The 16,042-nt window shown below is 39.7% G+C and overlaps 2 protein-coding genes across 2 annotated transcripts; one reads left to right on the forward strand and one right to left on the reverse strand.

Moving 5' to 3' along the window:
* The first annotated feature begins 3,285 nt into the window (after positions 1 to 3,285).
* Positions 3,286 to 5,503, forward strand: LOC131298077 (vegetative cell wall protein gp1). Its single transcript, XM_058323366.1, has 2 exons — positions 3,286 to 3,555; positions 3,694 to 5,503. Exons 1-2 carry the CDS (start codon positions 3,381 to 3,383, stop codon positions 5,229 to 5,231), a joined length of 1,713 nt encoding a protein of 570 aa, XP_058179349.1. The 5' UTR covers positions 3,286 to 3,380; the 3' UTR covers positions 5,232 to 5,503.
* Positions 5,504 to 6,913: 1,410 nt separating this feature from the next.
* LOC131298078 (uncharacterized) lies at positions 6,914 to 9,794 on the reverse strand. The gene is made up of 4 exons (XM_058323367.1): positions 9,550 to 9,794; positions 8,634 to 8,741; positions 7,778 to 7,852; positions 6,914 to 7,519 (listed from the first exon to the last, which is right to left on the reverse strand). The coding sequence occupies exons 1-4, from the start codon at positions 9,684 to 9,686 to the stop codon at positions 7,288 to 7,290; spliced, it is 552 nt and encodes a 183-aa protein (XP_058179350.1). The 5' UTR covers positions 9,687 to 9,794; the 3' UTR covers positions 6,914 to 7,287.
* Positions 9,795 to 16,042: the final 6,248 nt, after the last annotated feature.

The following is a 16,042-nucleotide window of genomic DNA, read 5'->3' on the forward strand; positions in this document are numbered from 1 at the left end:
GGTGCGTTTGGTTCACTAGATTGAAGGCTGGTGTTGGGCGGTACCAGAACGAGACCCTCGTAGCGAGCCTATAATAGATGTATGTTCCTGGGGTTGGGGACTCCTCTTTTCTCAACTTGAAGTAAATAAAAAGAAGGGGCAAGTTAGGTCTAGCGTAACAAAACAAAAACCCGACTTTATCAAGGGATCTGGGAGATAGAAGCCACATGTTTCATTATCCACAATTCGATACCTTTTTTACTTCCTTGTAAGGCTAAGACACTATCTCCCGGCCAAACTTTATGCCCCAATCAATGGTTCACTAGAATGAAATGGACGCAAAGATGCATAATAGAGATTAGAAAGGATCAGTAATTTCGGGGGTTACATTAGCAATTAGAAATGAACGTGGAACGGAATGATAACTCCGTAGTTATTTTTTTCTGAAATGGAAATATTCATTTATTTTATCTACGCTAATAGTGATTCTATTTGAAATGAATAATCATTCATTTGATGTACCTTGCATGCATGATTGGGTGAAAAAGAGTGAATTAAATGGCCATGGCACAAACAAAAGAAGTTACCTAACCTCTCTTCACATGAATCTTAGGATCCTTTTTTCTTTAAGTTTGATAAAGTGAAAGGGTTTTTTTCCTTCTTCCTGATCACATGTGATAAAGAAAAGCTTGTTGGGATCTTTTTGCAGTACCCAAACAAATTAAAGATTATAGGGCTCGTTTGGATGCCACACTATGAAGGGGTATTGTCCAATCCCCCTTCTAATCCGTGGGGCCGGTTCTATGACGTGGTTTGGGAAGACAAAACTCGGGGGATTTGATAATACCCCCTCCTCCATAACCCTCCCCCCTGAGGGGGGCTTACATATGGCTAGGGTTTGAGCCAGCATTGTGGAATCCCCCCTCTTAATACCCTTTTTTTCTTTCAGTTCAATTACAAAATAACCTTATCCCCCAATTTTATCCCTCATCCAAACCAAGTATTATTTAATCTCCCCATTACATTAATGTGGACCCACATTTCTTACATAATACCTCCTACTATCCAATCCCCCTTCTTACATAATACCTCCAAATTTAATCCCGCATCCAATCAAGCCCATAGTAGGATCCATAAAGTCACATGCCTCCATTTACATCCTCATTTTGATTTCGGATGGACGAGGAACAAATTTAAAGATCTGATGAAATCAACAACAAATGTAGGCATCACCCCCGATAAATTTTTCGGTGCCGAGTGGGTATATCCCACGTGGTATCCGCTCGGTACATCCGAGCCGTTCAATACATTTTTGAACAACTCGAATTGAAACCCCCTCTCTCCTCTCACCCCAACACTTTCTCTCTCCAAATCCGAGCCGTCCAAAAACGCAATGGTCGGCTTCGATATGCCGAACGAATATCACGTTGTACCCATCCGGCACTGGAAAATTTTCCAATTACCAGAGGGTGCAAAGTGCAAACACCTCCAAACTAGTAACACCATAAATATATCATTTCCAGGACCAGCTGTGTGCCGGACGCGGGCCCCACGGCCAAGTAGAAAGTGCAGTTGAAAAATACGACGGGACAGGAGAAAGTAGTTAGTTTCATGAAATAATGACACTGCGTGGCATGCTGACGTACGTGGTGCCACCGATCCAATCAGGTCTAGCTTTGTGCCTGGAGCGAGGTGTGCGGCCGAGCTGGCCAACTGTTCGGCATTGACAGCTCGGCCTCGGGAACACACGACTAGACATGAATGGATTGTTGATATCACATCAGTGCGCCACTCGCCGTTACATAGAATCCTTTCTTCAGACGTAGACGGCCAGACTGCGATTTTGAGGCCAGGAAACGTACCAACTTCTTGAGTCCGGTTAACATGCATTAAAGTCATGGAATCAGCTTTTTGCTAAGATTATGAATCCTAGAACTTGAAATCAGAGAGAGTTGTGACATGATGATTTTGTTCTGTTGTTATTGTTGATTACGGGAATGATACTAATTCCGCAGTAGGACTATCTCGACCCGACCGAATCAAATTACTGCTGGAACTCATGCATTTCACTAGGAGGTCAGGAGTTCAAGTCTTTCCACCTGCGTGTGGATGTTTTTTTTCTTTATATTTGTTGGGGTTATTTCTCTCCTTAATCGGGCTTGTAGTTGAGTTGGGCTTACTTATCCTGTTGGTTCAGTTGTTGGGTTTGGTTATCTCGTGGACTCTCACATAATGGATGTAGTGTCCCATGATTTAATACTTGGGAAAATGACGGCTTATGACGTATTTTGATAATTAATACCCTCCAAGAACATGCTAAGAACAATTGTTAATGCTGAAAATGTCCTTGGCATGTATTAATTATCAAAATATGTCCTTGGCCATCATTTTTCCATTATACTTTGTACTTCATACATGATGTAATGATCTCTGCTCCTGATTGGCAAAAAAAAAACACTACTGCCAAAGGAGAGAATTCTGGTGCTCAGGGCCATGCCCGAGACTCTTCTGTTCCTTTTAGGCTGTCAAAAAAACTACTGCCAAAGGAGAGAATTCTAGTGATCTTTTGACATTTCTTTTAACAGCTGTGAGTGCTTGTTGTAGGTTAAATTGTGGTTTAACTTTGCAAAAAACTGAAGCTACAAATATCGAATCGGCCCTTTTGGATTATAAGTTGTTTAGGCCTTATAAGCGGAATCAAAAGCTGCGACAAACAAGCTGACACAAATATAGCCAAGGAAAAAAGGGCTAAAACTATGTTACGGTGTCATTTATCCCGTAAAACAACAAAATCCAAACTTGTCACTCCATTCTATACCAATTTTCGGTACTACTACTTCTCTGTGTAGCATTAGTACTCTATCCCGTGCTTGCTGCTTACTAAAGCCCACCAGTTTATACGGCACGTTCTCATGTATGAAAACAATTCCATTATGGTACTACTTTGTCATAGCTCATGAAATTTGTGGCCATTCATGATATAGGTCTCGTGAACCCACTGGCACCCAAAAATGCTCCTAGAGGCAATCCTAACACCAGCAAACAAAAACAAAAAAAAACGCAGAACCAAGCCAGCAAATAAGCTGCTTCCTCTCTTTATTCACCTTTCTATTCCAAGATTTCCCTCTTTTTCTGTTTTTGGGTGGCAAAGGCAAGAAGGCAAGAAAATAGCCTACATTGTGCATCCCATGCATCGTACTTTTTTAGTTTACTGGTTTTTGCATGCATCATATAAAGAGGTTTGTTGGGTCATCATTAAAAACTCAGGAAGAGGTCTTTCGGTTTCGCTTTCTCGCACACCTGGAAGCACACATGTTTAGATAGTTACAATTTACCGTACTATATATATGAAGAACTTGCATGCTTGACATCCTCATGAGATTAAGAGTTCTTCGGAAGGGATGGGAAATTTCAGAATGCCTTGGCTCCTGACCATAATTGTTCTCATTTTCACATTTCACAATTTCTCAGAGGCTAAGCATAATAATAATCACCCCTCGGCAGTTGTTGTCGGCACTGTTTACTGCGACACTTGCTTCCAACAAGATTTCCCCAAAACCAGCCACTTCATTTCAGGTTCATTTCGGAATTCTTATCGATTAATTTGAATTTATTCCCATTTTTCGAATTTGGGTTTTTCCTTTCTTTACCAATCTGTTGTCTGCAATATGTGATCGGATTTTTTTATTTTTATTTTTCCCTTCTTGTGCTTAGGAGCCTTGGTTGCAGTAGAATGTGGAGGAACAAGTTCAAATCCCACTTTCCATGAGGAAGTGAAAACAAATGAACATGGAGAATTCAGAGTCCATCTACCTTTCTCGGTATCCAAACATGTCAAGAAAATCAAGCGATGTTCAGTGAAGCTAATCAGCAGCAGCGAGCCGTATTGTTCCATAGCCTCAACGGCAACAACTTCATCTTCACTCCATCTGAAATCAAGAACCAAAGGAACTCACATTTTCTCGGCTGGTTTTTTCACATTCAAGCCTCTAAAACAGCCAACACTGTGTAACCAAAAACCAAGTACTCACAATTCCAAGGAATTCAATTCCGGGGAATTCTCAACTCCAGGTCCTGGAATTCCAAATTTCAAACCAGCTACTAAAGACCCTTCGGAAATATCTGAAGTGTCAAATGGAACTGTAGCCTCACAAATCTGTTTCCCTCCAATACCACGAATTCCAGGACTGCCACCATTTCCATTTCAGCCACCACATTCACTAATACCTCCTAACCCTTTGCAGCCACCGCCTTCACAAATCTGTTTCCCTCCAATACCACGAATTCCAGGACTGCCACCATTTCCATTTCAGCCACCACCTTCACTAATACCTCCTAACCCTTTGCAGCCACAGCCTCCACATATTTGTTTCCCACCAATACCACGAATTCCAGGACTGCCACCATTTCCATTTCAGCCACCACCTTCCATGCTGCCTCCTAACCCTCTGCAACCGCCGCCTTCAGTAATACCTCCTAACCCTTTGCAGCCTCCTAACCCATTGCAACCTCCGTCTTCACTAATACCTCCTAACCCTTTGCAGCCACCGCCTTCAGTAATACCTCCTAACCCTTTGCAGCCTCCTAACCCATTGCAACCTCCGCCTTCACTAATACCTCCTAACCCCTTGCAGCCACCGCCTTCAATAGTACCTCCTAACCCTTTGCAGCCTCCTAACCCATTGCAACCTCCGCCTTCACTAATACCTCCTAACCCTTTGCAGCCACCGCCTTCACTAATACCTCCTAACCCTTTGCAGCCACCACCTTCAATAGTACCTCCTAACCCTTTGCAGCCTCCTAACCCATTTCAACCTCCTCCTTCATTAATACCTCCTAACCCTTTGCAGCCACCGCCTTCACTAATACCTCCTAACCCTTTGCAGCCACCGCCTTCAATAGTATCTCCTATCCCTTTGCAGCCTCCTAACCCATTGCAACCTCCTCCTTCACTAATACCTCCTAACCCTTTGCAGCCACCGCCTTCAATAGTATCTCCTAACCCTTTGCAGCCTCCTAACCCATTGCAACCTCCTCCTTCACTAATACCTCCTAACCCTTTGCAGCCACCGCCTTCACTAATACCTCCTAACCCTTTGCAGCCACCGCCTTCAATAGTCCCTACGAACCCATTTAGCCACCCCCTTCACTGCCATCGATATTTCCTCCGAACCCCTACCCACCAGTGCCAGGGTCCACCATCCCCTAGCATTCCACCACCCTCTCCTTTAACGAAAACCTATCTTGATTAAAATAGAGTCTGTCTGACTATAATTTCCTAATAATAAGCCTTCGTTTTGTTTGTTTTAGATTTCGTCCTTTGGGTTGCGATAAAATGTCCTTGGGACTTTTTAGGAATAGATAGTTCTATGTATTGGATGTTTATGATTCGTATGCAGCATATTTGTACAAGTGAATAAAGATGAACTGGTTCACTTTTAAGACTTATGGGCTTCTAATAAAACATCAATGAGTAATCACTTCCACAACATGGCATTGATGCGAACTGGACCTAGTCCAACTTCTGCCAAGTTTGAATTTGTGTACAGTTCAGATGTTTTTGCTGGTACCAAAAAAGGGAAGGAAGATTTGATAACAGGCTACGTAAAAGCAACTAGGAAAATTCTTTTTATGATAGCCCTGTCATGGATGCTGTGGTGTAGCCGGTGATCACGTTAATCTCCAGTTCAGTCCCGGGATGCGTCATATTCCTGTTCTTCTCTTCCATGGACACATCAGTGTCCGCAACCGTTCGATGTTGTCCACCGCACTGCTTTTTTTCCTTCAAGAAAAAGTTCAGAATAACCCCACTTGTTCTTTTGCAGCCCTGATCTATCTGCTTTAAACTTCTGAAAAGGCGGATTTTTGTTCCAGATCTTTGCTTTGTACCCCTTTCCTCCTGCCTTTCACCCTTTTTCTTGAGTTCATATTTCTCCAGACTTCGGTTTCTAAAACTTCTCTTCTCTTTACTTAGTTTCTTCCTCTAGATCAAAAGGTCCAGATTTCCCTGAGCTTTCCTTTTCTCCTGCTTTCTTTGTTTTTCCCTGGAAAAAGTTCATGGTTTCCCCATACTTCATTTCCACTTTTCTCTATGCCAGCATGCTATGTAGCGTGTACGACTTGCACCAATTTAGTGAAAAAAAAATGAAAAAATAAAGATGGAACAATTTAAAAAAAATTAGGAAAAGAACAAAGTCATGAGGGAAACCCCCAACAAACAAAACACAACCAAGCAGACGGAGATGGGAGACATGGGAGAGATCAGAGGTCTTGACACTTTTACGATGTGAGGCCTAATTCGGACTTCAAACGTGATCTAATCAACAGAGGAGGGAGCCCAATTTATAAGACTCATCGCTTTGCCATGACGTAGGCCCCGGGCATACGACATTGTATAGGATAAGTTGGTTGAGTTTTTGATAATAAGAAACAGATTACTTTCTCTATATTGCGAGTTTGAAATTTTTTTTCTCTTGTTCTTGTTTTTCAACGCTCAATTCCCTTCATCATGAACCCTTATTGCATTCCAAGTAGAAGAGACTTGGTGGCTAGATGTAGGTCAGATGGTCCAGACAACAAAGTCTGGAGTAGCAAACTGGGACTGAAATGGAGGAAGAAAGGCCAGGTCCAAACATCCTCATAGTCCGCAGGCGGCATTGGTTCTTGATTACATACTATAACTCCATTTAACCACAGAATTGTGCTTAGACACAATAGCCAACAGATGTCTAACAGAATTGATTATGAACATGAGAAGTTTTACAGAAGACCGTAGGAAGAATCAAAAGCATTCTTATTGTTGGCATGTAGTTTTCTCCAAAGGAGGAGGGCCAGTTTTTTTTTTTTTTTTTGAGCAAACCAAATCTTCCCAATATTTGTTTTGAAAACAAATAAACCAAAAATGAAGAACAAAGAAAAGGCTAAACGCAAGTCATAAGATAAACTAGGCAATTCTTCTCAATTCCAACATGTTTTCAATACTAGAGAGCACGCATGGGTCACTCCAATTGATACACCAAACATCAAATACATGGTCGGTTGGCGTACGAATAAACATGGTTAATTAAAATTTGATCAACGAAAAAGGCCATAGCAGACCAAAGACAAAAAAAAGGCCATAGCAGACCAAAGACAATAAAAAGGCCATAGCAGACCAAAGACAAAAAAAAGGCCATAGCCAGCACCAGGCTCCTGCTTATAGGGGAGTCTAAAGGAGGAGGTAAGACAATATTGGATCTTGAAGTACGACTATGAACACTAAACCAGTACTCGGTTTCACTCTCAGAGGAGAGAAGGATCTCAACTATCTCAGTTCATTGCATCATAATCATCAAGCTTGTCATTATACTCCAACACTTTTCTCTTTATCTTGGATGAATCTACCCAAGTGATGAAATCTTCCATACTTCTTGTCACAAGAAATGCTGGGTCTGTTACTGTCTCTGGACCCACTCGGATATGCCCTTGCTGTATATACGTGACTGCTTCTTTGAGGTGTTCAGCATATTTCAGCCTCACTAACACAGTTGAGAGCCTGCGCCTGCAAATGAATATATATGTATAACACAAAAGAATTGGATAATATACAAACTTCGAACACAAGAAAAACAATCCATGTGCAGCAAACAGGTATGTCATGTCATAATCAAGTGCGACAATGGAATACACCTATAAGGGAAATTATCTCTAAAAATGTCAGAAAAGCTTATATTCCTATTGACAGTTAAAACCAAAGAATACCACCATAATGGTGTGTGTGTTCACACAATACTAGAAACCTCAAATGCAGCTCACTTACCGGCAGAAGGACGAAACTGATAAGCGTTCACACAGGGCCAAGCTTTTTCTAGATGGTATGACCCCAATATTATACCTGGATTGCCAAGAAGCACTCGTCAAATATAGTACTGTAAATAAAAATAAGGAAAGAATGTGATACTTAGTTTAACGAAGAGGTTCCTTATAATCATGTATGTCCTGAATTGTCATTAAAACAAAAGGCACATCTGTGACCATCATAACCTTAGGGCGGGAAGAAGTTAAGAAAACGCGAAGCATTCTCTGGCTTTCCCAACCTGTTGTTTCTAAAGACTGCACTCTCTTGGCTGGATGTTGGTCCAGCCTAGTACGAGGATCCCGTATCCGGCAACTCAACCTATACGAAGGCATCAACGCCCCTTCACTAGGTTGGAGCTATCAAACTAGAATTTTGAGCCTAGGCGGCCTAATTGCCAATTGGTTTTAAGTTGGATGCTTTAACATGGTTTTTAGAGCTAGGGTTTCAAAGGCTTTTGGACAAGAGTCTCTTTGTTTAGTTGTGATCCCAAATTCCCAATGTTATGGATCCTTTGTTTGCCTCCCCACGTGTGGGTCAAGGATTGTACATGCGTGGGAGGATTAGAGCTTGTCTCACATTGGTTAATTATAACCTCCAAAACTAGTATATGAGCCTGAATGGCCTCTCCATTAATGGTCAATTGGTTTTGAGTTGGATGCTTTACAACATGTAAACATAAACACCAAACCATCGTGCAAATTCACAATATCTATGCAAAGGACAGGCCAAATATCCAAAGCTTTAAGACCAAAAAAAAACATTAAACCCAGAACCTTTTGAAGGAAATAACGAATTGATTGGTTAAAAGATAACTCACAGCTTTTCCAGGAGAGCATCTGTCATCTCAACACGATAAGGGTCTCTTGGGTCCCTCTGCTTCAATATGTTCACTAATTTCTGAACATTTCTGCAGAGACCGTTGTACCTGATTCATTGATAAAAACAACAGTATAAAAAACAAACAGGTTACAACAAAGGACTTCCAACAATTAGAAATTGATCAAATCAATTAACTCTCCATTAAAAAATTTACACAACCAATTTTTTTTCACAATTTCCATATCAGCACTAAAAACGGCAAAGTTAATGCCAAATTTGGCAGTAAAAATGGCGTTGCCAAAATGTGGGAATAAAACAAGGGTGAAGTAAGATTTTGCCATTCTTGAACACCCCGAAAATATATTTACTCAACCCCAGTGAACACCAAACAAGATTTTATTTCCTTATTCCTTTTTTTTAAGAGTTTCTCAATTCTTTATTGATCTACAAAGTAAAGGAAATGTAAAATTCATGAGCAGTCGCCTTCCCTTCAAACGTAGTTAATTAGGTCAGCACCTTGGAATTCATAAGGGATTTACTTGTCTATGGATCATTCCATTCGACCATTTACGTCCCAGCTTTACCTCGACCGTTACAATGCTTCATTGCCAATTTTTTATTTCGAATGCTTCATTGCCAATTTTTGATTTCGGCATGATATTTGGCACAAGGGTGGACTTGCTCTAAACTCGTTAATAACGGTTAGTATAGAAGATACAAACGCTAATTTAAGACAAAACCCCAATAGCAATAAGAAATCTATCGAATCAATTCATTCTGCTTTCACAATTTCAAATACACAATATTGCCACAATCTCAAAATCAGCACTAGAATGTGCACTTAGAGGGGATAGATAATATATACACACATATATATAGCGAGAGAGAGAGAGAGAGAGAGAGATGATTGGTACTTCTTGTAATCGTCTCGGCCGGTGACATGGTAGCGCTGCATGACCTGAGCTTCCCTGTGTCCACCTTCTCTCTTCCATTCCAGAAAATCAACCTTCTTTAACAGCTTCTTCTCGTGAAACTTCAGCTTCCTACTCATCCTTCCTCCTTGAAGAGAGAGAGAGAGAGAGAGAGAGAGAGAGAGGCTCAGGAGCTGCTGAACTCCGTTAGGGCTCTCTTACGAGACAAAACGGTTTGGGTTTGTTTGTTTACAATTCGGTTTCCAAGATGGGCCAACTATATATTCTTGTGGGCCAAAATTAGCCCATATAGCCCCAGTTAGTTAGGCCCAATTCCACTTGAGGAACTTTTCTTGATTTCATTTGTGCTGTAATTTTTTTTTTTTTGATTCGAGCTTCTCGTTTTTGTTGTTGTTGTTGTATTCTCTACCCCCGAACTCGAATTCGGTCTATTTCGCAGCATGTGTCGATAGAGCGCATCAAGCTCGCTCTTGGTAATAGCGAGCCTTGAGAGCAACGAAATTTGTTTTCTTTAGGCTTCGTTGAATCATTAGTTAACTTACATAATTGGTCTTAACGTTTTTGTAACTGCACTTGAGCGCAACGGAATTGGCGACGTCAATTCTTTTCATATGTGAGACCCAAAAATACATCATTAGGTCACCATATTTAGTTCTATTGTCTTCTGTTATTATTTTTCCCTTTTAAACACTTTAGTAAGACACGATTACATATTGGGATAATTGAATATACTCTGAATAAGCTACAAGGCCGAGTGCAATATTACCAATATTGCTACATCTTTACCAAAGTGTTGTACTATACAGAAGGGTGCAAGCGAGGCCCGAGCCCCTGCACATCCCTCAATTATCCCACTAACTATACTATACTATTATATATGTTCGGAAAAAAAAACCCATGAAATTTCAAGTTATCGACAATTTTTGGGTCGTAGTTATAAAACTATACTTATGCGATAATGTATATGTAGATAATCTCGTGTTCTTCTGAGAACTCGTAATTAGTAATTAATATTTATATTTTAGACTATAATTTTTGTTCTCAATGTAAAATTACATGTGATTCGGGCTCCCGCTTTGGACAAATTCTGCAATGGCTCACAATAGGACCAAGAAACTTTACACTGGACCAAAAATAACCTTCGAAGTTATTGATCTTATTTCTATTGTTATTATCTCATCATTTTTGTATGGATTTGAGCACGGTAGTTTTGATATAAATTTGGTGGGAGTATTTGGTTAAGGGGAAAATTGATAACTTCCATTATATTTAAATTGCTATGGGTTTTTTTTTTTTGCCCCAAACTAGTGATGTATGGTATCTAAATAAAACCAAATTAAACTAAGTCTTGTGTTTCATGAAAATGTGTACATATACCAATAAGGGGTTGGTATTAGTGATTAGAAATTTAGATTTGGTTGAACAATGCCCAAGTTCAAGTCTCCGTAATCCGTTATTGAGACTAATCTTACTTCTGACATCACTTACACGCGGCGGGACCTTAGCTTAGGTCTCGACATAAGTATTAAGTGTTGTAGGACAGATCCTTAACAGATAACGGCGTCATGTGATGAGACAATACTCTCTGGCGGAAGTGACGTGGTATTCTTCTTGCAATTTCATTTTCGTGAACAAAGCTTAGGTCTCGACATAAGTATTATTAAGTGCAGTGGAATCTCCATCAGATATATAGCGGCGTGGTGCGATGAGACAATACTCTCTGGGGGATGTGTATATAGGGTAGTAATCTTCTGCTGGTGTGTACAGAAGACTGAGACCAATATACTTGAAAAGAGCACTCACTTTTCCTTCATATGTATAGAGCTAGTGGGAGGAGAACTATAGTTGTCAACATCACTAGAACTGCGCTTGATCATCGGGCGCAACGAGGACCACCCTCTGGCTCCGCCAACTCTCCATTTTTGGTCCTGGTTTTCATTCAAATGCAATTCAATCTTAGGAAGTTGAGACTTGGAAATCAAACATTTTCCATCAAGGAAAAATAAGTTAATTTTTAGTGTAATTATTGTTGAAGTGGACTTGGGCAGAGGTATTAAGAGGCCCGGCCGCGAGGGTCGAGATTTAGGACAGATACATAACATCAATGATTTGTTGAGATTTATAGGATTTTGCTTTTTTTGGTAATTACGTAAGATTTGTAGAAATTTTTTTTTTTTTTTTTTGGTGATAGATTTGTAGAATTTTGTTCATTATGAATCTGACAACACATGCCGCAGATACATGTTATCAACTTTTTTTCGAGATAAAAGTTAGTAGTAGTTTTTAATAGGATCCTACTGAATTTTTCTCTCAAAATTACTAAACATCGTTCTACCAGTTAAAAAAAAAAAAAAAGGTTTCACAGAGTGGCTTTGTTCACTTTTGGGCTCTCGGAACCACCTCCTCTCTCAAAGCACGTTTTTAAGTAAATTTTCTCTCAAGTTATAACCCCCAAAATCTCTCTCAAAACCCTTACCAAACAATCTGCTACATACTTGCGTCGACGACGACGCAGGGTGATATGTCATTGGTTTCGCATCGTATCTCGAAAAATCATTTTTTGGTACTGCATACCATCAAGCTAGGCCAACAAAACAAGCATTCTCATGCTCTGCTTTTCAAATTACTGAAAACGAGACTGTACCTATTATACTGCCCTTAAAGGTAAACCATTAGGATCCAAAAAATGACCCTGAACCAGATTGAACTTGAACATGAAGAACACCCCCATGTCATGGATGATGACTACCAGTACTTCATGTGACTCAACAAAACAGGGTTTCCTCTAGTACATGTCACATGGATGCCTGCCCCATGCAATAAGGGCATGTTCCCCTTTGTCGTATGTATGCAATATGCATAAATCTCGCCATTTGGCATTTTAATAAGTGATTTTAGCACTCCATTAAATGGGGGAGTCTGTTGTGCACAGTATGCTTGTTGTGTAAGATTCGAACCGTTAGATCGTGCATCCGACGACCAAGATCTCATCTCAGCAATGAACGACCGAGAGTCGTCCATTGTCGAGATGAAATCCGAGCCATTGAATACACGATCCGACAGCTTACTTTTATGTCTTTATCCTATGTAGAATTATCAAATTACCCTTTATTTTTTAGTCGTTCATTGCCGAGATGAGATCCGAGCCGTGCCGTTGAATGCACGATCCGACATCTTACTTTTATGTCTTTATCCTATGTAGAATTACCAAATTACCCTTTATTTTTTAGTGTTCATCCACTTTCTCACACATAAGAAGGGCATTGTTGTAATTTGAAATAAAAAAAATACAAAGAGTGGAGTGCCAATGGCTAAAAGTATAGTGCCAAAATCAATTTCCTTTTAGGCATAGGAAGATTGGAAAAACTTCACACTACCATTGGCACATGACGTTGTAAATGGAACAGGTCATTGCTCGATAATCTGACTCTGCAAAAAATAAATTTTTTGGCTAGATGTTGAACTCGTGATCTTATTTTGCTTACCTCTTCAAATTCTTCTCGTTATGTATAGATCCAAACAAAAGATTAACATTCTAGCCCTCTTTCTTTCTCTAGGTAGGAGGCCAACGTTACTTAAAACAATCAAATTCCCCCAGAATAAGAATGTCACCGTTCTCATTTAATAGTACAACTTCACCTTTTAGCAGTATTTACAAGCCTCATTTCTTTCTTTTTTCGAGGATCGAGGGTACTCGGGCCAGTTTACGCGCATCTCAACTAACAGTTTACGCGCATCTCAACTAACTTCCTTCCCGGTTCGGTCAAAGACAAGCCATCCACGCCGGCATATATTAGAGGATTCCCAAGAAATTAATATGTTGCAGCCTGATCTCAAGAATCGAATCATGATCAATTGTATAAGGAACAAACTTACCAACCAACCGGACTAAGCCCTTGAGGCTACCTAAGCCTTCATTCAAACTCACAAAAATACTGCTAAAAGTTTGCTAGTGCGCCATCCCACACTAAAATGTGGGTTTTTTGTGGACCAAAAGCTGGAATGAGCTGTGCCTATATCAACTAGTAATTGTGTCCATTTTTGATGTACTATGTTATCGTGTAATCAATATATGATCATGGTAACATTTTTTTTGTAAATTATCTTCTTTCCAAAAATGTGAGTGAAAAAAAATTGGTTACGAGGGGATTCCGTAAAAGTTATGTTGAATGTATTTGAATCCTTCGATTTGGTATCGCAAGTTTTGAAATTGCTCTATCTGTCCATAGTATCTAGCGTCGAACATTGTTCGTGCAAAAAATCAAGGTAGTTGGGTAACTCTAGCTAGTCTTTGAATAACGAATAGAACAAAATTAAGCTAGTCGGGTTATGAAAATGAAGTATGGCGGCTAGAATTATCCAAGCATCTCGATATTTTTGTGGATGATACGTTGTGCCGCCGTCTGATCTATGGCGGGCACATCGAGACCTAATTACAGGGTCCATTTAGATAGGCGGAGCCAATTCAAATACCGATTTAAATTGTTCCATGCACATATTAAAAGTGGGCATCATTTGGTGAGAAATACACAGATTTCTTTCGTAATATATTGTTGACAATTATAGGCTATGCTACAATTGACGTCAAAAGTATACAATTAAAAATCAATTGAAGTACGAAGTTAGAATTTACAAAAACACTTTCATGTGGGAATGGATTGTATATTGTTCTCGTTAGCTTTTTTGGGAGCTTTTTGGGCTTTTTGAGTTTTGTCTCTATTCAAATATTTTTAGCGTTTGTTAGTCTTGTACAAAAGGCTCGGTGAGTTCCGGGTTACTGGGTGACTTCCACTTCTTTTCACTTATCGCTTATCTTAAGGTAAGATATTTAGTATTGATTGACCTTCTGTTTTACGATGACCACAACTAGGAAGAATTAATTTATACTTGCTACAAAATCTAGATAAACTGATAAGAGTTAGGCCTCCATTGGGATAACTTTTCGGTAGTCTTTTTGGTTATTTTCTCTTAATTTTTATTAGATTTGGGTATAATTTTTATATCATATCGTCCGGCTAAACGAGAGGAATTGAAAAATGTATAAAAGTAAAGCTCAAAATTAAAAATTAAAAAAAAGTTCACTAAAGACGACCAAAAAGATACAAAAAACCATCTTTTCAAAAAAGACAATTTTTTTCCTTTTTTTTGTCCTATATAATTTTTTTTTTCAACTTTGGTTTCGTTTTTGCACCTTTATGATTTCCCTCGTTGAGACGAACGATGTGACACAAACATGTACACATATTTAATAGTAAAAATTAAGATAAAATAACAAACAAAAAAGGTTGCCAAAGTCGATGAAAAAATAGCCTAAGGGGCCTTAAATGAATACTTGTCAATTGTCATATATAGGAGCCATCTTAACACAAAGCATAACAGAAGTAAAAGACTAAGGGCGCTGCTATTCGCAGCCCTCTATTTACTCTCATAGCCCGTTAAAAATTTTCAATTATACTTGATAGTTAGTTACCGAAATTGAGATATATTTTCAGCATCCAATTATCGAAATATAATATTTTTTTCAACAGATGTTTACCGAAAATGCATGTTCGGCAGTTGTTTACCGAAAGTTAAACATATTTTCGACATGTAGTTACCGAAATATAATCTTGGTTTCAACAGCAATTTACCGAAATATTATTTATGATTTTCAACAACCATTTACCGAAATGTAGTGGGCTACGGGAGAAAATAAAGGGCTGCGAATAGCGGCACCCAAGACTAAAATATATGCACGTGTGAACTCATTAAATGTTTTTTCTTTAATAACGCTTTCTTCTTTGTTTTTTGACCAAATTCTATTTTCTAAAAAGTACTCTGTATAAAAGAAATGGGCTCGGAAAGGGTTTGGCTTGGTGGCAAGGCCTAAAACTAAGGGTCATCATTTAGCCCGAAGCTCGTGGCCCGCCCGAAGCCTGTCCAGTCCATCGGGCTTTTATCCGGTCCGAGTCTGTGAAACGGGCGGCCCGGCCCGGCCCGTAGTTTGTAATGGGCTGGCTTGGGCCTATGAATTTTTACTCGGCCCGGCTCGTGAGCCTGCCCGTGGTGCCCACCCAATAGCCCACCCACGGGCCCGCCCATTAGCTCAAAATCCCACAAAAATCCTTTCTTTTTTCCCTTTTGTTACCCAAATTATGCAACCTAGAGGGGGGGGTGAATAGGATTGCTAGTAATAATTACCAATAAAAATTTATCTCTAACAATATATGCAAACAATAAGTATGCAATCAAAATAGAGAGATAGAGAGATAGAACCCGTTTATAGTGGTTCGGTCCGGATTTGTCCACGGTCCGGCCCTACTCCACTTCTCCTCAAGCAATTACTTGAAGGTTAGACTAATCTTTAAAAGATTACAACTTGTAAGTCTTGCGGGTGCTTACAAGAACCGAATGCCTCTAGCTTTCCCGAGGAGCTAGCACAACCGCAAGAATTTTCTCCGAAAACTTCTCAAAAACAATAACACCCAAATTCCAA

This window comes from Rhododendron vialii, chromosome 8a (assembly GCF_030253575.1).
Source record: "Rhododendron vialii isolate Sample 1 chromosome 8a, ASM3025357v1".
NCBI classification, from domain to species: Eukaryota; Viridiplantae; Streptophyta; class Magnoliopsida; order Ericales; family Ericaceae; genus Rhododendron; species Rhododendron vialii.